The sequence below is a fragment of the Oncorhynchus mykiss genome, chromosome 25, assembly GCF_013265735.2.
Source record: "Oncorhynchus mykiss isolate Arlee chromosome 25, USDA_OmykA_1.1, whole genome shotgun sequence".
NCBI lineage: Eukaryota > Metazoa > Chordata > Actinopteri > Salmoniformes > Salmonidae > Oncorhynchus > Oncorhynchus mykiss.
In genome coordinates this window covers 37,895,033-37,916,191 of record NC_048589.1, presented here as the reverse complement: position 1 = coordinate 37,916,191, position 21,159 = coordinate 37,895,033, and the positions used below count along the sequence as shown (strand labels likewise).

Here is a 21,159-nt window from a genome sequence, read left to right as displayed (position 1 = left end):
GGCATGGTTCTAGGGCTCAGGTCCTCTGAGAGAGAGAAAGGGAGAAAGAGAGAATTAGAGAGAGCATACTTAAATTCACACAGGACACCGGATAGGACAGGAGAAGTACTCCAGATATAACAAACTGACCCTAGCCCCCCCAACACATAAACTACTGCAGCATAAATACTGGAGGCTGAGACAGGAGGGGTCAGGAGACAGACACTGTGGCCACATCCGATGATACCCCCAAACAGGAAGGATATAGACAGCTCCTATGCCTGTTTAGGAAGTTAGCACCATCCTGGTAGCCTTCCTTCCCCCTGTTTCCTGGGTGTGAGGTGAGGTCTGTGAGCTGCCATGTGTACCAGTCCTGCATGGTGTGAGGTGAGGTCTGTGAGCTGCCATGTGTACTAGTCCTGCATGGTGTGAGGTGAGGTCTGTGAGCTGCCATGTGTACCAGTCCTGCATGGTGTGAGGTGAGGTCTGTGAGCTGCCATGTGTACTAGTCCTGCATGGTGTGAGGTGAGGTCTGTGAGCTGCCATGTGTACCAGTCCTGCATGGTGTGAGGTGAGGTCACGGTATGCCATGTGTACCAGTCCTGCATGGTTTGTGTGTGCCTGCCTGTCTGTCTGTCTGTCTGCATTGAACTGTGCCATTAATAGAATTTGATCAGTTATTCACTTTTTCATTTATTTCATGACTGGTATCTTATTGAGAAGTAAACTGGGGACAACGCCTCAACATAACCGCTACTTGTATTAGTCCCATCGCGCGCCGAATTGGTTGGGTTTTGTAACCGTAACCGTGAGCCTGTCCAGCTCTCACTGCGCCTGTTCGGGGAGGTAGTGGAGTGCACTGCGAAGCTGACCTCACCCTTCCCCGCAACTGCCTCGAGGATAACCAGGACATACATGATGAAGATAACCAGGACATACATGATGAAGCCTGTTCCAGTCAGTTTGGGGATCTTTTTCGGGAATTGTTTTGCATTACGCATGCGAGAATCAATCAACTACAGTTCCCACTAGTTATCGGCACTTCTACGGAAATCTATGACGCACAAGCAACTTTAATATTGATATTATATTTATTTTTAAATGTTTTCATAAAACATGCGGATGGTAGGGTGTGAGCCGAGGTAACCTGGTATCTTTGTCAATTAAACATTCCCAGCAGTTATGGCACTTGTGTCTAAATATCGAACTATACATGCTGACTTATCTGGAAGGCTTTCATGTTAGCCTTTATCTGAGAGGATGCGGAGGATCCTTCTCCCCGGGTCCTCGGTGTCCTCTCTGCCGCCGTAATGGCTTGCCGGAGAGGCTGCTGCTTCGGCGCGATGAACGATGATAACGCGCGGTTCCTAATGCTAGCGGTGCTGATCATGCTGTATCTGCTGTGCGGCGCGGCGGTGTTCTCCGCGTTGGAACAACCGAAGGAGCGGCAGGCCAAAGAGCGGTGGGCGCAGCGCTTCGAGAACTTCACCCAGAAGCACAACCTCACCCGGACCGATTTGGAGACCTTTCTCCGGTTCTACGAGGAGGCGAACGTCGCCGGTATCCGCGTGGATACACTCAGACCTCGCTGGGATTTTACCGGCGCTTTTTACTTCGTGGGGACCGTTGTGTCGACCATAGGTAAGCTCAGAAACAAAGCAAGAAGGTTCAGTAAAGATTGTGGTGTATTGCGAAATGTATCACTTTTAAAATCTAAATGCACCATTTGAATAATTTAGAATTGGTGCCACAGACCTAATAAGATGACAATAACATTTTAAATATATATTTTTGCATACCTTTAAAAAAAAATGCGTCAGTTTTGTTATAATTCAGGAAATGAATTGCACTTCAAATTATATGAAGACATCTTGACAAACTGATTAACCAAATCACCCTTTGATCTTTAACAACGAGAGAGTGAGATCTTAATACTGAATGAATGCAAAAAGAAATGAGTAGACAGGTTTGCGATATGATAGGCTATAAAGTATAATCTAATCAAGGTGAATGAATTTTAACATCAAATAACTAATGAAAAGTGACTTAGGTTTTGCCAAAACTGGCTATTAATTATTCAGGTTATTTATTTTCATTGTAGATATTCACATTTCTTGTTTTTACTGTTACTTTACTGTTACTGTTACTACTTTTACTTGTTTCCAGTAGGCTGTCAACCATTACAAATCCACTACAGTTAATTAAGGACATTGCCTCCCTCCCGGTGTCCATATTTTCTGTGATGTATGCATCACAGAGATATAACCCAGGGATGGCAGATGATACAACCAGAGGTTTGAAATTGAGTACATGTTGATGCACTAAGGTGGTTGGCACAGTATGGGATAAAATATACTGCTATTTTCTGAACACTGAGGTTTAGTGAAAATGACAAGCTTCTCAATTTTATGGAACTCTATCCCGATGGTCACGGCTGAAGAACAATTCATGCTGTTTGGTGGGGTCTTGTCATAATCGTATTAATTAGATAAGTCAATAACAAACATTTTCTAAAGTTGCATTTTTTAAAATTTTGTTTCAGATACCCGACAAAACAACAAAATGATATCAACTGTATATGAATGTTTTTATTATGTTACTGGTTTGAATTGATATGTCAGGGACCATGGGCTATTTGAAATGGTACTGGGTAAAGGCTATATGGTATAGGGTAAAGGCTATATGGTATAGGGTAAAGGCTATATGGTATAGGCTATAGGGTAAATGCTATATGGTATAGGCTATAGGGTAAAGGCTATATAGTATAGGCCATATGGTATAGGCTATAGGGTAAAGGGTATAGGGTAAAGGCTATAGGGTAAAGGCTATAGGCTATAGGGTAAAGGCTATATGGTATAGGGTATAGGCTATAGGGTAAAGGCTATATGGTATAGGCTTTAGGGTAAATGCTTTAGGGTATAGGCTATAGGGTAAAGGCTATATTGTATAGGCTATAGGGTGAAGGCTTTAGGGTATAGGCTTTAGGGTAAAGGCTATAGGGTAAAGGCTTTAGGGTATAGGCTTTAGGGTAAAGGCTATAGGGTATAGGCTTTAGGGTAAAGGCTATAGGGTAAAGGCTTTAGGGTATAGGCTTTAGGGTAAAGGCTATAGGGTATAGGCTATAGGGTAAAGGCTATATTGTATTGGCTGTTGGCTAAAGGCTATATAGTATAGGCTATAGGGTAAAGGCTATATTGTATAGGCTATAGGGTATTGGCTGTTGGCTAAAGGCTATATGGTATAGGCTATAGGGTATTGGCTGTTGGCTAAAGGCTATATGGTTTAGGCTATAGGGTAAAGGCTATATGGTATAGGCTATAGGGTATAGGCTATAGGGTATAGGCTGTTGGCTAAAGGCTATATGGTATAGGCTATAGGGTAAAGGCTATATGGTATAAGCTATAGGGTAAAGGCTATAGGGTATAGGCTATAGGGTATAGGCTATAGGGTAAAGGCTATATGGTATAGGCTATAGGGTATTGGCTGTTGGCTAAAGGCTATATGGTATAGGCTATAGGGTTTCCCGCCGTCAACATATAAGATAATTAAAGGTTAGACACACAAACAGACTCCAATAAAGCCATTCCTGTAGCAAGCATCTATTTTCCCTTCCCTCCAGTAGCCTAGTCTCAAGCATGTTCAGTTGAAGCCCTGGGTCTTTCTTTTTGAAGGAGAAGTTGTTTTTAGAGACTTCTCTTTCATCTCCCCGAGGAGCACATCTGTGAGAATGGTAATGAAAACCCCCCCGTCACTAAATTATCATTTCACTCTAAGGAGAAGAGGAACGAGGAATGAGAGAGAGGAAGAGACAGATGCTTAGAAAAAAAACTGGAAGTGTTAAGAGACATCGTCACCTATGGCAACCTGGTTTACTTTACCTTGGAAGTGAACGAGGGATGCATGAGTGGGCTTTTTAGGAACAGACAGACAGGGAGAGTTAGGTAATGTTAGGTAATTATACTCTCATCATTTTTCTTTCAATTCAATTTCTATTTCCCATGCTTTATTGGCATGGGAAACATATGTTTATATTTCCAAAGCAAGTGAACTAGATCATAAACAAAAGTGAAATTAACAATAAAAAATGAACAGTAAACATTACACTCACAAAAGTTCCAAAAGAATAAAGACATTTCAAATGTCAAATTGTCTATATACAGTGTTTTAATGATGTGCAAATAGTTAAAGTACAAAAGGGAAAATAAATAAAACATAAATATAGGTTGTATTTACTATGGTGTTTGTTCTTCACTGGTTGCCCTTTTCTTGTAGCAACAGGACACAAATCTTGCTGCTGTGATGGCACACTGTGGAATTTCACCCAGTAGATATGGGAGTTTATCAAAATTGGATTTGTTTTCAAATTCTTTGTGGGTCTGTGTAATCTGAGGGAAATACGTGTTTCTCTGTGCCCCTCCCCTTCTCTCTCCGGTCAGGATTTGGCATGACCACCCCGGCCACGGTCAGCGGCAAAGTCTTCCTCATCTTCTACGGCCTGATCGGCTGCGCCTCTACCATCCTCTTCTTCAACCTCTTCCTGGAGCGTATCATCACGGTGCTCGCCTTCGTCCTCAAGTCGTGCCACGGGCTGCAGCATCAGCGCCAGGGCGTGGTGCCCCACGATGGCCGCAGGGAGACGTCACTGCCAGGACCCAGAGATAGAGACAGGGACATTCTGGCTGGATGGAAGCCTTCAGTGTACTATGTGATGCTGATTCTCTGTGTGGCCGCTGTGGTGATCTCCTGCTGTGCATCGGCCATGTATTCAGCGGTGGAGGGGTGGGGCTATCTGGACTCGCTGTACTTCTGTTTTGTGGCGTTTAGCACCATCGGGTTCGGGGACATGGTGAGCAGCCAGAGGGTCGCGTACGATGGGAACCAGACAGCCTACAGACTGGGGAACTTCCTGTTTATATTGATGGGCGTCTGCTGTATCTACTCGCTGTTCAACGTCATATCTATCGTCATCAAGCAGGTGATGTTTTTTATGTAGCTATATTTGTTTTAAGCACACACACACACACATTCAGTGCAAGATGGTGAGCTCTAATTGCCCATTCTCTGTCCTTTCCTCGGTATACTGGCTCTCCCTCCTCTTACACACACACACACACACACACACACACACACACACACACACACACACACACACACACACACACACACACACACACGAGGTTGGCGGCACCTTAATTGGGGAGGCCGGGCTCAGCAGACTCACACACACACTCTTTCTCTAGGTATGTGGGTGTTTTAACACTGTTATTAATTCATGTCTCTGAATTTCAAAGTTTCATTTTCCCAAAACTCAAGCAGACTCTTAACTGGCTGCTGAGGAAGCTGGGCATTCTCTGCTGCCGCTGCTGCTCCGCCGGGATCGGGAAGAGACTCCGGCCTCGCCGGAACGCCGTGATGCCCAGCAGCACTGGACACGGACACCCCCGGGCGCGGCGGACTGTCTCCATAGAAACGGACGCGGTGAACGAGAGCGAGACGGATGGAGGCCGGCGGATGTCTGGGGAGATGATCTCCATGAGGGACTTACTGGCGACCAATAAGGTGAACGTTCCGGGTAAAAAGGGGTTAAGTGGTTAAGTGGTTAAGGTTCACTGTTAGTTTCATTTCTAGTCAAAAGCCCCTGTTCTTGTTTATAAATGGAAGGGGTTTATTCACTCTCTATATAGTATCTAGTATCACCTGGTGTGGCCATGAATTGAAACGGACTAATTTAAATCAAAGTTTCAGACTGCACCCGATTCATGTTGGTTAGTGTTGTCGTCGTGCAATATATGGAATGTGCCATCTATTGTCTATGTTGTTGAAAATATATTTTTGTATATCCTTTTGGTACGCAAGCAGCTTGTAGATGCTAACTCTAAGCTGAATTAACTGTCCAAAGAGACAGGAAGCTGATTTAACTGTCCAAAGAGACAGGAAGCTGATTTAACTGTCCAAAAAGACAGGAAGCTGAATTAACTGTCCAAAGAGACAGGAAGCTGATTTAATTGTCCAAAAAGACAGGAAGCTGATTTAACTGTCCAAAGAGACAGGAAGCTGAATTAACTGTCCAAAGAAACAGGAAGCTGATTTAACTGACCAAAAAGACAGGAAGCTGATTTAACTGTCCAAAGAAAAAGGAAGCTGAATTAACTGTCCAAAGAAACAGGAAGCTGAATTAACTGTCCAAAGAGACAGGAAGCTGAATTAACTGTCCAAAGAAACAGGAAGCTGAATTAACTGTCCAAAGAACCAGGAAGCTGATTTAACTGTCCAAAGAAACAGGAAGCTGATTTAACTGTCCAAAGAGACAGGAAGCTGATTTAACTGTCCAAAGAAACAAGAAGCTGATTTAACTGTCCAAAGAAACAGGAAGCTGATTTAACTGTCCAAAGAAACAGGAAGCTGATTTAACTGTCCAAAGAAACAGGAAGCTGATTTTAACTGTCCAAAGAAACAGGAAGCTGATTTAACTGTCCAAAGAGACAGAAAAGTATAACTTAAAGGTACACTCAGCGAGATGACGTTGCACGTACAATGAAATTCAATATTGAGTAAATATCCGCAACAACTAATACTGTTGAAGCGCGAGGCTAAACTTCTCAGGTGTTTTGGTCCCGTAGATATTGTGTTGCCTGAAGCGCACCCTTGTGATAGACCACTCTGTGTGACTGGGAGAGCAGTCTGGTATCGAGTTCATATCAATATCTGCGGTGCTGCAACTTCATCTCGCTGAGTCTCCCTTTAAAGAGGGTATGTTGTACATCTTGTTTCTAACCATCTATGAGCCTTTATTATCTAGAGTGGAGAGACTACGTCAACAGAAATGGTACCGTAATTCAGGATCTGATCAAATAACTGAGATTTTAGCTCGGAGTTAACAGACTTTGTCTTATCTTTTATCTACATTGAACACAAATATCAAAGCAGCATGTTAAGTGCTGGTCCCGTGTGTCATGAGCTGAAATAAAAGATCCCAGAAATGTTCCATACGTTCCATAAAAGCTTATTTCTCTCAAATGTTGCGAACTAATTTGTTTACATCCCTGTTAGTGAGCATTTCTCCTTTGCCAAGATAATCTATCCACCTGATGAGTGTGGCATATGAAGAAGCTGATTAAACAGCATGATCATTACACAGGATCACTTGATCACTTTGTTCTGGTGACAATAAAAGGCCACTCTAAAATGTGCACTGTTTTCACACAACACAATGCCACAGATGTCTTACGTTTTGAGGGAGCGTGCAATGGGCATGCTGACTGCAGGAATGTCCACCAGAGCTTTTGCCTGATCATTTAATTAGTCATTTCTTTACAATAAGCCGCCTCCAACACCATTTTAAAGAATTCGTCAGTATGTCCAACAATCCTCACAACCCAGACCACGTGTTTGGCGTTGTGTGGGCGAGCGGTTTGCTGATATCAACGTTGTGAACGGAGTGCCCCATGGTGGGGTTATGGTATTGGCAGGCATAAGCTACGGAAAACAAACACAATTGCATTTTATCGATGGCAATTTGAACGCAGAGATACCTGAGGCCCATTGTCGTGCCATTCATCCACCGCTACACTCGCATTAACATCTGCTAACCATGTGTATGTGAGCAATAACATTTGATATGATTAGGGACTAATTCATTTATTTCAATTGACTGATGTCCTTATAAGTACCGTAACACAGTACAGTCTTTTAAACTGTTGCATGTTGCGTTTATATTTTTGTTCATTATAGTTATTAAAGTATCACGTGAACCTCTTCTCTCCTCTGCAGGTGAACCTGGCACTGATGCAGAAGCAGCTGTCGGAGGCAGCAACCAATGGGGTCCCTCGGCCGTCCGTCTCCAACCAAAACAGACTAAATGGATTTTCTGGAGGAGTGGGAGCGCTGGGCATCATGAACAACAGGCTGGCTGAGACCAGTGTCAACAGATGACTGACTATTACAATACTCATCATAATGACTTTATTTATTTTCAGTACAAGTAACAAAGTGCTTCACATCATAAAATAACCTAATAAAATAATAAAAGTACTAAGAAAGAAACAAAAAGCCAGTAGGAAGAGGAATAAAAACAAGACGATAATTAGTCATCTTCGTGGTTGTCCTCTTTAGCTCAGTTGGTATGGTGATTGCAATGTCAGGATATTGGGTTTGATTCCCGGGACCACCCATATCTAAAATAAATGTTTTGGATAAAAGCATCAGCTAAATGACATGTACAGTGCCTTGCGAAAGTATTCGGCCCCCTTGAACTTTGCGACCTTTTTGCCACATTTCAGGCTTCAAACATAAAGATATAAAACTGTATTTTTTTGTGAAGAATCAACAACAAGTGGGACACAATCATGAAGTGGAACGATACTTTGTAGCGCGACCTTTTGCTGCGATTACAGCTGTAAGTCGCTTGGGGTATGTCTCTATCAGTTTTGCACATCGAGAGACTGACATTTTTTCCCATTCCTCCTTGCAAAACAGCTCGAGCTCAGTGAGGTTGGATGGAGAGCATTTGTGAACAGCAGTTTTCAGTTCTTTCCACAGATTCTCAATTGGTTTCAGGTCTGGACTTTGACTTGGCCATTCTAACACCTGGATATGTTTATTTTTGAACCATTCCATTGTAGATTTTGCTTTATGTTTTGGATCATTGTCTTGTTGGAAGACAAATCTCCGTCCCAGTCTCAGGTCTTTTGCAGACTCCATCAGGTTTTCTTCCAGAATGGTCCTGTATTTGGCTCCATCCATCTTCCCATCAATTTTAACCATCTTCCCTGTCCCTGCTGAAGAAAAGCAGGCCCAAACCATGATGCTGCCACCACCATGTTTGACAGTGGGGATGGTGTGTTCAGCAGTGTTGCTTTTACGCCAAACATAACGTTTTGCATTGTTGCCAAAAAGTTCAATTTTGGTTTCATCTGACCAGAACACCTTCTTCCACATGTTTGGTGTGTCTCCCAGGTGGCTTGTGGCAAACTTTAAACTCTTGCCACTCTTCCATAAAGGCCAGATTTGTGCAATATACGACTGATTGTTGTCCTATGGACAGAGTCTCCCACCTCAGCTGTAGATCTCTGCAGTTCATCCAGAGTGATCATGGGCCTCTTGGCTGCATCTCTGATCAGTCTTCTCCTTGTATGAGCTGAAAGTTTAGAGGGACGGCCAGGTCTTGGTAGATTTGCAGTGGTCTGATACTCCTTCCATTTCAATATTATCGTTGCACAGTGCTCCTTGGGATGTTTAAAGCTTGGGAAATCTTTTTGTATCCAAATCCGGCTTTAAACTTCTTCACAACAGTATCTCGGACCTGCCTGGTGTGTTCCTTGTTCTTCATGATGCTCTCTGCACTTTTAACGGACCTCTGAGACTATCACAGTGCAGGTGCATTTATACGGAGACTTGATTACACACAGGTGGATTGTATTTATCATCATTAGTCATTTAGGTCAACATTGGATCATTCAGAGATCCTCACTGAACTTCTGGAGAGAGTTTGCTGCACTGAAAGTAAAGGGGCTGAATAATTTTGCACGCCCAATTTTTCAGTTTTTGAATTTGTTAAAAAAGTTTGAAATATCCAATAAATGTCGTTCCACTTCATGATTGTGTCCCACTTGTTGTTGATTCTTCACAAAAAAAATACAGTTTTATATCTTTCTGTTTGAAGCCTGAAATGTGGCAAAAGGTCGCAAAGTTCAAGGGTGCCGAATACTTTCGCAAGGCACTGTATATATATATATATTCACACTGGAGGTCCACAAAGATACCTACACATCATACAGAGATGTATCATCATTAAAACAGAAGTCAAACACTGTGAAAATATATACGCTGCTACCACCACCGCCACCGCCGTCTCTCAAAACCATGTGTTGACGTCTCAAGAACACGTGATCTGAGAGACAAACTGGAAGTGCTCACTAAAGGATGCGGTTTGGGTCCAAAAGTTTAAGACAGGTCACAGTTGGAAAAGGTTTTGGAACGGAGCCAATGATGTAGCCCACTGGATATGATCCACAAAGAACTATACTGAAATAAATAAACATAACATGCAACAATTTCAACGATTTTACTGAGTTACAGTTCATATGAAGGAAATCAGTCCATTGAAATAATTTACATAAATGTTCAGACCCATTACTATGCGACTCGAAATTGAGCTCAGGTGCATCCCGTTTCCATTGATCATCCTTGAGATGATTGGAGTCCACCAGTGGTAAATTCAGTTGATTGGACATGATTTGGAAAGGCACACAGCTGTCTATATAAGGTCCCACCGTTGACAATGCATGTCAGAGCAAAAACCAAGCCATGAGGTCGAAGGAATTGTCCGTAGAGCTCCGAGACAGGATTGTGTCGAGGCAAATATCTTGGGAAGGGTACCAAAACATTTCTGCAGTATTGAAGGTCACCAAGAACACAGTAGACTCCATCATTCTTCAATGGAAGAAGTTTGGAATCACCAAGACTCTTCCTAGAGCTGGCTGCCCGGCCAATTCGGGGGAGAAGGGCCTTGGTCAGGGAGGTGATCAAGAACCCGATGGTCACTCTGACAGAGCTCCAGAGTTCCTCTGTAGAGATGGGAGAACCTTCCAGAAAAACAACCATCTGCAGCACTCCACCAATCAGGCCTTTATGGCAGAGTGGCCAGACAGAAACCACTCCTCAGTAAAAGGCACATGACAGCCCGCTTGGAGTTTGTCAAAAGGCACAAAAAGACTCTCAGACCCTGAGGAACAACATTCTCTGGTCTGATAAAACCAAGATTGAACTCTTTGTCCTGAATGCCAAACGTCACATCTGGAGGAAACGGGAGAGTCGGGGTCGAGGCAAAGATGAACGGAGCAAAGTACAGAGGTCCTTGATGAAAACCTGCTCCAGAACACTCAGGACCTCAGACTGGGGTGAAGGTTCTCCAAAAAGACAACGACCCTAAGCACACAGCCAGGACAACGAAGAAGTGGCTTCTGGACAAGTCTCTGAATGTCCTTGAGTGGCCCAGCCAGAGCCCAGACTTGCCCAGACTTGTGCAGCAACGCTCCCCATCCAACCTGACAGAGCTTGAGAGGATCTGCAGAGAAGAATGGTAGAAACTCCCCAAATACAGGTGTGCAAAGGTTGTAGCGTCATACCCAAGAAGACTTGAGGCTGTAAACGCTGCCAAATATGCTTCAAAGTACTGAGTAAAGGGTCTGAATACTTATGTAAGTGTAATATCATTTTTTAATATTAATTAATTGAGCAAAAATAAAACGTTTTTTTTTCTCCCCCTCATCAAATCTACACATAATACCGCATAATGACAAAGCTACATTTTATCAATTTTACAATAACCTATAACCTAACAAGAATGTGGAAAAAGTCTTTCCTGCACATATTTGAAATGTACCCAGCACACCTTTTATAGAAGAGTTCAAAGCGAGACACTTCCAAATGTTCCAGGAACATTAGATATTAAAGTAGCTCATATGCAGGCAATATAAACACTTGTCCTTGGAGGGAATCATTACCCAAGAGCCCGCAGCATAATGTGAAGGTAGAACTTTATACACTTGTGGTGCTAATCAGACAGCTGTTGTTTTTGTAGCCGGAGAACTGATGCGTGCCTGTGTGTGTTTTTGTCTGCATGTGCGTGTGGTCTGGAGTGGGGACACAGAGGAGTCACCAGCGGGGACACAGAGGAGTCACCACACCTGAATAATGGATGATGCACGGCATCAAAAGACCCCCCCCCCCCCCCTCCTTTAGCCCCCCTCTTCCATTGAGGCTCTGTCGGTCAACGCTTTGCACGTTAAATCAGGGGACTGTCGAGTGACATTACACGCAACGTCGGTGAAACTGTCCAGTGTAATGTTCGGAAACCTTGTTTTACATAACTGGTCAACTCAGAAAGGGTCTAGGAATCGGGTCTTCCCATCGCTCTCCCAGTCGCAGTCCCTTTGCGCCACTTAAAACAATGTAAGAAATCCCTGTAACGGTGTTGAAATAATGTAAACAGAGCAGTGTGATGGGATTGTATAAACATGAGTTAAAGACATTTGAATTGATGGGCTGCTTTCATTATAGAGTTCAACAGTTTAAGTTATGATCGTATTGTACATTATGGCAGCAGTGGATGGGTTAGGATGTATTTCTTTTCGGGAGGGTATTGCATCCTTTCTGCAATGTATTCTCATAATCTGTCAATTAAGTATTATTATTTTATATTGTGTAACAACACATTGTTTCTTATGATTTGGCATTTGGCACGTCATAGGAGGCAGAGACAAACGGCAAAACAGGTTTATGTTGCCGCTCTCAAACAGCTCATCCTACTAATACACAAGGATTAATGCTTGACCTTTCTCATACCCAAATCAACACCAGGGATTAACGGTTTCTCTCAACCCCTTAACAAGTTTGTGTGCAAAAATGTTTATTTCCCCAACAGTAGGCTAGACCCATTACAACAAGTGAACACCCCCACAGATTTCCTGTTCTGGTGTAGGCCTACCTGTGCATCAGAGGCACATACTTCCTGTTCTGATGTAGGCCTACCTGTGCATCAGAGGCAAAGCTGATACGGATGATTCATGCATTGTGGTTCTTTGGAAATATTGCCCCAAATGTAGACTAAAAACATGCCTCAACATGTCACAGGCCTACACTCAAACCACTAAACTAACCTACTGGTATTACTACTGCTACGCAACAAGATAAAACGCAACACGCTTAGCCGGTTTGTTTTAAACACCTTTTATTATCCTCAGAGAACCCAGAATCAGTGTTAGTTAGCACGGTAAATCAGTACACAGAGTTATGCACTCTGTTAGCGCAGTAAATCAGTACACAGAGTTATGCACTCTGTTAGCACAGTAAATCAGTACACAGAGTTAATCGACACACCACAGGACTTACAGTTCAACCTCAAATGAATAACAGCCCAATAGAAGACTTGTGCAGCTTAAATTAAATCAATGATTTAAGAAGAAAATCTCTGGTAGATCAGTATAATGTAGCTGTCCAGCTAAATCATGTCCATTCCTGTCTTAGACATTTTTTTATGATTATTATTAAAAATAAATGTTTTACATATATTAGTTCAATGGACTCTTATCCTTCAAAGACTATTCTCACGATCCTTTCTTTGTTCATGTGGTAAAATATGAAAGGCTACTAAGAGACTATTCAGACACTGATTACAATGCTGTGATGAAAGGCCGATTAAAGCCTCTGCATAGTTATAGTCACATAGATGAAAACAAATAAGAGCCACTCCGGCTCACCAGTCATCTGTGACCACACCCCTGGGTGGAGCTAGTGGTTATAGAGCCACTGGAGGGTTCTGTGACCACACCCCTGGGTGGAGCTAGTGGTTATAGAGCCACTGGAGGCTTCTGTGACCACACCCCTGGGTGGAGCTAGTGGTTATAGAGCCACTGGAGGGTTCTGGGTCCATATTCACTGTGTCTCAGAGTAGCAGTGCAGATCTAGCCTGGGTGCCAGTCTGTTACTGCTCTCTGGCCAACTCCTTATGGAATCTGAAGTCTGACTTGACAATGACATTGGAGTAGGCAAAAACACAAACAGATTTGGGACCAGGCTAGTGCTGATCTAGGATCAGGTCCCCCTCTGTCCATATCATCTTATTCACTATGATTTAAAAAGAGAAACGGAAACGCACACGTTCCTGCAGTCCGAGTCTAAACCTCTTTATGAATAGGAGGAGTGGAGTAAAACTAAAGACCCGTTTTCCTTTTAGAGTGTTTCTGAGGGGGACTACACCACAACTAAAGACCCGTTTTCCTTTTAGAGCGTTTCTGAGGGGGACTACACCACAACTAAAGACCCGTTTTCCTTTTAGAGTGTTTCTGAGGGGGACTACACCACAACTAAAGACCCGTTTTCCTTTTAGAGTGTTTCTGAGGGGGACTACACCACAACTAAAGACCCGTTTTCCTTTTAGAGTGTTTCTGAGGGGGACTACACCACAACTAAAGACCCGTTTTCCTTTTAGAGTGTTTCTGAGGGGGACTACACCACAACTAAAGACCCGTTTTCCTTTTAGAGTGTTTCTGAGGGGGACTACACCACAACTAAAGACCCGTTTTCCTTTTAGAGTGTTTCTGAGGGGGACTACACCACAACTAAAGACCCGTTTTCCTTTTAGAGTGTTTCTGAGGGGGACTACACCACAACTAAAGACCCGTTTTCCTTTTAGAGTGTTTCTGAGGGGGACTACACCACAACTAAAGACCCGTTTTCCTTTTAGAGTGTTTCTGAGGGGGACTACACCACAACTAAAGACCCGTTTTCCTTTTAGAGTGTTTCTGAGGGGGACTACACCACAACTAAAGACCCGTTTTCCTTTTAGAGTGTTTCTGAGGGGGACTACACCACAACTAAAGACCCGTTTTCCTTTTAGAGTGTTTCTGAGGGGAACTACACCACAACTAAAGACCTGTTTTCCTTTTAGAGTGTTTCTGAGGGGGACTACACCACAACTAAAGACCTGTTTTCCTTTTAGAGTGTTTCTGAGGGGGACTACACCACAACTAAAGACCTGTTTTCCTTTTAGAGTGTTTCTGAGGGGGACTACACCACAACTAAAGACCCGTTTTCCTTTTAGAGTGTTTCTGAGGGGGACTACACCACAACTAAAGACCTGTTTTCCTTTTAGAGTGTTTCTGAGGGGGACTACACCACAACTAAAGACCTGTTTTCCTTTTAGAGTGTTTCTGAGGGGGACTACACCACAACTAAAGACCTGTTTTCCTTTTAGAGCGTTTCTGAGGGGGACTACACCACAACTAAAGACCCGTTTTCCTTTTAGAGTGTTTCTGAGGGGGACTACACCACAACTAAAGACCCGTTTTCCTTTTAGAGTGTTTCTGAGGGGGACTACACCACAACTAAAGACCTGTTTTCCTTTTAGAGCGTTTCTGAGGGGGACTACACCACAACTAAAGACCTGTTTTCCTTTTAGAGTGTTTCTGAGGGGGACTACACCACAACTAAAGACCCGTTTTCCTTTTAGAGTGTTTCTGAGGGGGACTACACCACAACTAAAGACCCGTTTTCCTTTTAGAGTGTTTCTGAGGGGGACTACACCACAACTAAAGACCCGTTTTCCTTTTAGAGTGTTTCTGAGGGGGACTACACCACAACTAAAGACCCGTTTTCCTTTTAGAGTGTTTCTGAGGGGAACTACACCACAACTAAAGACCTGTTTTCCTTTTAGAGTGTTTCTGAGGGGGACTACACCACAACTAAAGACCCGTTTTCCTTTTAGAGTGTTTCTGAGGGGGACTACACCACAACTAAAGACCCGTTTTCCTTTTAGAGTGTTTCTGAGGGGGACTACACCACAACTAAAGACCCGTTTTCCTTTTAGAGTGTTTCTGAGGGGGACTACAACACAACTAAAGACCCGTTTTCCTTTTAGAGTGTTTCTGAGGGGGACTACACCACAACTAAAGACCCGTTTTCCTTTTAGAGTGTTTCTGAGGGGGACTACACCACAACTAAAGACCCGTTTTCCTTTTAGAGTGTTTCTGAGGAGGACTACACCACAACTAAAGACCCGTTTTCCTTTTAGAGTGTTTCTGAGGGGGACTACACCACAACTAAAGACCCGTTTTCCTTTTAGAGTGTTTCTGAGGGGGACTACACCACAACTAAAGACCCGTTTTCCTTTTAGAGTGTTTCTGAGGGGGACTACACCACAACTAAAGACCCGTTTTCCTTTTAGAGTGTTTCTGAGGGGGACTACACCACAACTAAAGACCCGTTTTCCTTTTAGAGTGTTTCTGAGGGGGACTACACCACAACTAAAGACCTGTTTTCCTTTTAGAGCGTTTCTGAGGGGGACTACACCACAACTAAAGACCCGTTTTCCTTTTAGAGTGTTTCTGAGGGGGACTACACCACAACTAAAGACCCATTTTCCTTTTAGAGTGTTTCTGAGGGGGACTACACCACAACTAAAGACCCGTTTTCCTTTTAGAGTGTTTCTGAGGGGGACTACACCACAACTAAAGACCCGTTTTCCTTTTAGAGTGTTTCTGAGGCAACTACACCACAACTAAAGAACAAGATCTCCTTAAGGTCGACAGAACATTTATACTGCAAAGAAAGAGAGTTGGTTTTAAAACGACCGTTAATTAGACGTTAACCAGACTGAGATAACAGAAAAGCAGCCGGTTATGATGCAGTAATATAAAACGCCCAGCGGAGAAAACAAGTCCTGAGATAGTTTATCGCTGGACGTGAGACCCTTCATGGCAGGAAACACTTTCCTAACCTCCCTCCCCATTGGACCTGGTATTTACCTTCCCAAACAACATCTTAGCTGGAACAAATATAGAGTTAAGACGAAATAAATAGTTTCGTCCAACATTGGCCTGGGTTGAGTTCACAAAATAAAAACTTGGCAGAATGATGAGCCAGTCCGTAGCAGAGGAGAGCACAGGCGTTAGTGCTGATACAAATAGAACCACTACAGATCTAGGATCAGCTTTACACTAACCCAACCTTGCTCACCACCAGTAAACTGTCCTAAAAGACTAAACTGTCCTCAGATCATTGCTAAGAATGGTCTGACCTCAGACGAGGAGGGAGGGTTCCCCATCACCATTGCAGCTCCAGGTAAAAGTTAGCCCCAGCCCAACACCAGATCCCAACCTTAACCATTAGCAGGATTAATAAGTATCTGACCCGAGACCAGCAGTTAGATACAATATATAACAAGTCCCTCCCCATGTGGCTGCAGGTCAAGAAGGCCTTATTTGGGCGTCCAGCGTTGGCCAAATGTCCTTATTTGGGCGTCCAGTGTTGGCCAGGATGTCCTTATTTAGATGCACTGTTTTGGAAGAGCTGCAGGTCGAGGCAGACCCACACCTCTCCAGTGGGGACCTCGTGGAGCGGCAAGCGGCGTGTCACTAGCCCCTTGTTCTCCAACTCCTCCTTTATGGTTGCCACGGGAACCTCCGTACGACCCAGGAAGTCTGGGTAACGGCCGAGAGGAGAAACAAGTTAGCCGTCTGAGCGACTAGTTAGCTGTCTGACACATTACCCATAGAAAACAAACTAAAATTTGACCAACTGGGGACATTTTGTTAGTCCCCACGAGGTCTAGTGTTATTTCTAGGGGGTTTATGGTTAGAATCAGGGGGGCTTCTAGGGGGTTTATAAGTGTTGTGGTTAGAATCACGTTAAGGGTTAGGACCTAGGATTAGGTTTAAGGTTATGTTTTTGGGTTAGGGTAAGAGTACGGGTTAGGGGTTAGGAAAAATAGGATTTTGAAAGGGACTGAATTGTGTGTCCCCCACAAGGTTAGCTGTACAATACTGTGTGTGTGTGTGTGTGTGTGTGTGTGTGTGTGTGTGTGTGTGTGTGTGTGTGTGTGTGTGTGACTGTGTGTGTGACTGTGTGTGTGACTGTGTGTGTGACTGTGTGTGTGACTGTGTGTGTGACTGTGAGTGAGTGTGTGTGAGTGTGTGTGTGAGTGTGAGTGTGTGTGAGTGTGTGTGTGTGAGTGAGTGTGTGTGTGAGTGAGTGTGTGAGTGAGTGTGCTGACCGTCAGGGGAGAACTGCTCCCTCTGGAAGATGGTGATACAGAGCACTTCCTGGTACAGGTCTCTGATGTTGAACTGACAGTTAAAGTTCCACTTGGGGTTGACTGTGTCACTCAGAGTCTTGGAGGTGTAGTTCTGAGCTCCCATGGTCACCTCACAGTAAGGGTTACTCTTACCTAGGAGGAGAGAGGAGAGGAGGGTTGGGAGGGTAGGATAAGGGGGAGGACAAGGAGGAGGAGGTGAAAGGAGAAGGGTTTTATTACATACCAGTGTTTAAAAGATGAACAGTCTGTACAAGAGTTACAGTGATACCATGACAACATCCATGGTGTGTTTAGATGGTACTAGTGTGCTGTGTGGGTAAACCATGTACTGCATGATGTGCATAAGCCTGACCGTTGGGTTTGCTGGACTTCAGTTCAGTGGCCCCCAGGACGGTGACTAACAGACGGCCGATTCCACTGGCCTTCAGAGAACGAGCTGGAGACACAGAATACACAGGAGGAGGAGTCAGAATACACAGGAGGAGGGGTCAGAATACACAGGAGGAGGAGTCAGAATACACAGGAGGAGGGGTCAGAATACACAGGAGGAGGGGTCAGAATACACAGGAGGAGGGGTGAGAATACAGAGGGGGAGGAGTCAGAATACACAGGAGGAGGGGTGAAAATACACAGGAAGAGGGGTGAAAATACACAGGAGGAGGAGTCCGAATACACAGGAGGAGGGGTGAGAATACAGAGGAGGAGGAGTCAGAATACACAGGAGGAGGGGTGAAAATACACAGGAGGAGGGGTGAGAATACACAGGAGGCGGGGTGAATATACACAGGAGGAGGGGTGAAAATACACAGGAGGAGGGGTGAAAATACACAGGAGGCGGGGTGAAAATACACAGGAGGAGGGGTGAAAATTCACAGGAGGAGGGGTCAGAATACACAGGAGGAGGAATCAGAATACACAGGAGGAGGGGTGGAAATACACAGGAGGAGGGGTGAAAATACACAGGAGGGGTCAGAATACACAGGAGGAGGAGTCAGAATACACAGGAGGGGTGAGAATACACAGGAGGAGGGGTGAAAATACACAGGAGGAGGGGTGAAAATACACAGGAGGAGGAGTCCAAATACGGAGGGGGAGGAGTCCGAATACAGAGGAGGGGTGAGAATATAGAGGGGTCAGAATACAGAGGAGGAGGGGTAAGATTACACAGAGGGAGGAGTCAGAATACACAGAGGGAGGAGTTAGAATACACAGGGGGAGGGGTCAGAATACACAGGGGGAGGAGTCCGACTATTACTAGAACTACTGATTTTACTATTGGTGTGTGTGTGCGTGTGTGTGTGGAGGCCTACCTTGGTAGGCCTTTGCTCTCTTCTTCTTGTCCATCTGGAAGAAGTCCTCACACGCAGCCTTGATCTTCTGGACCCAGGCCGTCCTGCAGAACGGACAACACACCGTGAGCAAGGACAACGGAATGTGTGACTGCCTGCATAGAAGTGTGTGTGGCATGTGTAACTGCATTTGTGTGTGTGTGTGTGTACACCTCTCGTTGATGTTCTCTGTTTTGAGGCTGTAGACTCTGTCTATGTTGGAGATGTGGAAGAAGGGCTCTTCACTGGAGGAGTCAGGCAGCTTCACTAGAATCTCGTTGAGGAACACCGGCTACAGGAGGAAACAACGCACTTCATAAGCCTCTCATAACCATAACATTATACACAGGCTTCATAAGCCTCTCATAACCATGACATTATACACAGATAGAAATTGTAGCCAAACACGCTTCAGCTCAGCTTTAACAAAAGGCCATTCATGCCTCCCAACTTTTCCTACACAAGGCTCTGATGAAGGCGAATACGTAGAAAATATCCTGGGGTAAAGAATGATAGTCACCCGTTGAAGTATCCTGGGGTAAAGAATGATAGTCACCTGTTGAAGTATCCTGGGGAAAAGAATGAGTCACACGTTGAAGTATCCTGGGGTAAAGAATGATAGTCACCTGTTGAAGTATCCTGGGGTAAAGAATGATAGTCACCTGTTGAAGTATCCTGGGGTAAAGAATGATAGTCACCTGTTGAAGTATCCTGGGGTAAAGAATGATAGTCACCTGTTGAAGTATCCTGGGGTAAAGAATGATAGTCACCTGTTGAAGTATCCTGGGGTAAAGAATGATAGTCACCCGTTGAAGTATCCTGGGGTAAAGAATGATAGTCACCAGTTGAAGTATCCTGGGGTAAAGAATGATAGTCACCCGTTGAAGTATCCTGGGGAAAAGAATGATAGTCCCCCGTTGAAGTATCCTGGGGTAAAGAATGATAGTCACCTGTTGAAGTATCCTGGGATAAAGAATGATAGTCACCCGTTGAAGTATCCTGGGGTAAAGAATGATAGTCACCAGTTGAAGTATCCTGGGGTAATGAATGATAGTCACCAGTTGAAGTATCCTGGGGTAAAGAATGATAGTCACCTGTTGAAGTATCCTGGGGTAAAGAATGATAGTCACCCGTTGAAGTATCCTGGGGTAAGGAATGATAGTCACCTGTTGAAGTATCCTGGGGTAAGGAATGATAGTCACCTGTTGAAGTATCCTGGGGTAAGGAATGATAGTCACATGTTGAAGTATCCTGGGGTAAGGAATGATAGTCACCCGTTGAAGTATCCTGGGGTAAAGAATGATAGTCACCTGTTGAAGTATCCTGGGGTAAAGAATGATAGTCACCAGTTGAAGTATCCTGGGGTAAGGAATGATAGTCACCTGTTGAAGTATCCTGGGGTAAAGAATGATAGTCACCTGTTGAAGTATCCTGGGGTAAAGAATGATAGTCACCTGTTGAAGTATCCTGGGGAAAAGAATGATAGTCACCTGTTGAAGTATCCTGGGGAAAAGAATGATAGTCACCTGTTGAAGTATCCTGGGGTAAAGAATGATAGTCACCTGTTGAAGTATCCTGGGGTAAAGAACGTTTTAGTTTTTTCTGACATAATACAAGTCATAACCATTGTGATGGAGACAGGGATGCATGTAATTTAAATGGGCACCGATGAGAGACGCTTTTCCAACAGGAAGTGTCGTTTCTGTATTTTGCCAAAATCAGCCACTTGGAACTAACGCGTGTCTGTGGTGTGTGTGTCAGCATGTCTGTGGTGTGTGTGTCAGCATGTCTGTGGTGTGTGTGTCAGCATGTCTGTGGTGTGTGTGTGTGTGTGTGTCAGCATGTCTGTGGTGTGTGTCAGCATGTCTGTGGTGTGTGTCAGCATGTCTGTGGTGTGTGTCTGTCAGCATGTCTGTGGTGTGTGTCTGTCAGCATGTCTGTGGTGTGTGTGTGTCTGTCAGCATGTCTGTGGTGTGTGTGTGTCTGTCAGCATGTCTGTGGTGTGTGTGTGTCTGTCAGCATGTCTGTGGTGTGTGTGTGTCTGTCAGCATGTCTGTGGTGTGTGTGTGTGTCTGTCAGCATGTCTGTGGTGTGTGTGTGTGTCTGTCAGCATGTCTGTGGTGTGTGTGTGTCTGTCAGCATGTCTGTGGTGTGTGTCAGTCAGCATGTCTGTGGTGTGTGTGTGTTTCAGCATGTCTGTGGTGTGTGTGTGTTTCAGCATGTCTGTGGTGTGTGTGTGTTTCAGCATGTCTGTGGTGT

The 21,159-nt window shown here is 44.3% G+C and overlaps 2 protein-coding genes across 4 annotated transcripts in view; one reads left to right on the top strand and one right to left on the bottom strand.

The window, feature by feature from the left end:
* The first annotated feature begins 305 nt into the window (after nucleotides 1-305).
* Nucleotides 306-8,223, top strand: LOC110504246 (potassium channel subfamily K member 13-like). The gene is made up of 4 exons (XM_036962818.1): nucleotides 306-1,620; nucleotides 4,416-4,954; nucleotides 5,296-5,538; nucleotides 7,750-8,223. Exons 1-4 carry the CDS (start codon nucleotides 1,290-1,292, stop codon nucleotides 7,909-7,911), a joined length of 1,275 nt encoding a protein of 424 aa, XP_036818713.1. The 5' UTR covers nucleotides 306-1,289; the 3' UTR covers nucleotides 7,912-8,223.
* Nucleotides 8,224-15,907: 7,684 nt separating this feature from the next.
* LOC110504245 (intersectin-2) overlaps nucleotides 15,908-21,159 on the bottom strand; it is a 102,333-nt gene continuing 97,081 nt past the window's right edge. For all 3 annotated transcript variants that reach the window (XM_036962232.1, XM_036962231.1, XM_036962233.1), the window contains 5 exons: nucleotides 19,074-19,192; nucleotides 18,883-18,965; nucleotides 17,925-18,008; nucleotides 17,531-17,704; nucleotides 15,908-16,958 (listed from right to left, as the gene is read on the bottom strand). In XM_036962232.1, coding sequence (XP_036818127.1) covers nucleotides 16,801-16,958; nucleotides 17,531-17,704; nucleotides 17,925-18,008; nucleotides 18,883-18,965; nucleotides 19,074-19,192 — 618 coding nt within the window. In that variant the 3' untranslated portion in view covers nucleotides 15,908-16,800. The remainder of the gene's footprint in view (nucleotides 16,959-17,530; nucleotides 17,705-17,924; nucleotides 18,009-18,882; nucleotides 18,966-19,073; nucleotides 19,193-21,159) is intronic.

What these genes read in the sequence shown, in the direction of transcription:
- LOC110504246 (XM_036962818.1), top strand. Translation starts at nt 1,290, where the DNA reads ATGGCTTGCCGGAGAGGCTGCTGCTTCGGCGCGATGAACGATGATAAC. An exon ending in GACCGTTGTGTCGACCATAG is followed by an intron (nt 1,621 to 4,415) that starts GTAAGCTCAGAA and finishes CTCTCCGGTCAG; the next exon opens with GATTTGGCATGACCACCCCG. An exon ending in TATCTATCGTCATCAAGCAG is followed by an intron (nt 4,955 to 5,295) that starts GTGATGTTTTTT and finishes AAACTCAAGCAG; the next exon opens with ACTCTTAACTGGCTGCTGAG.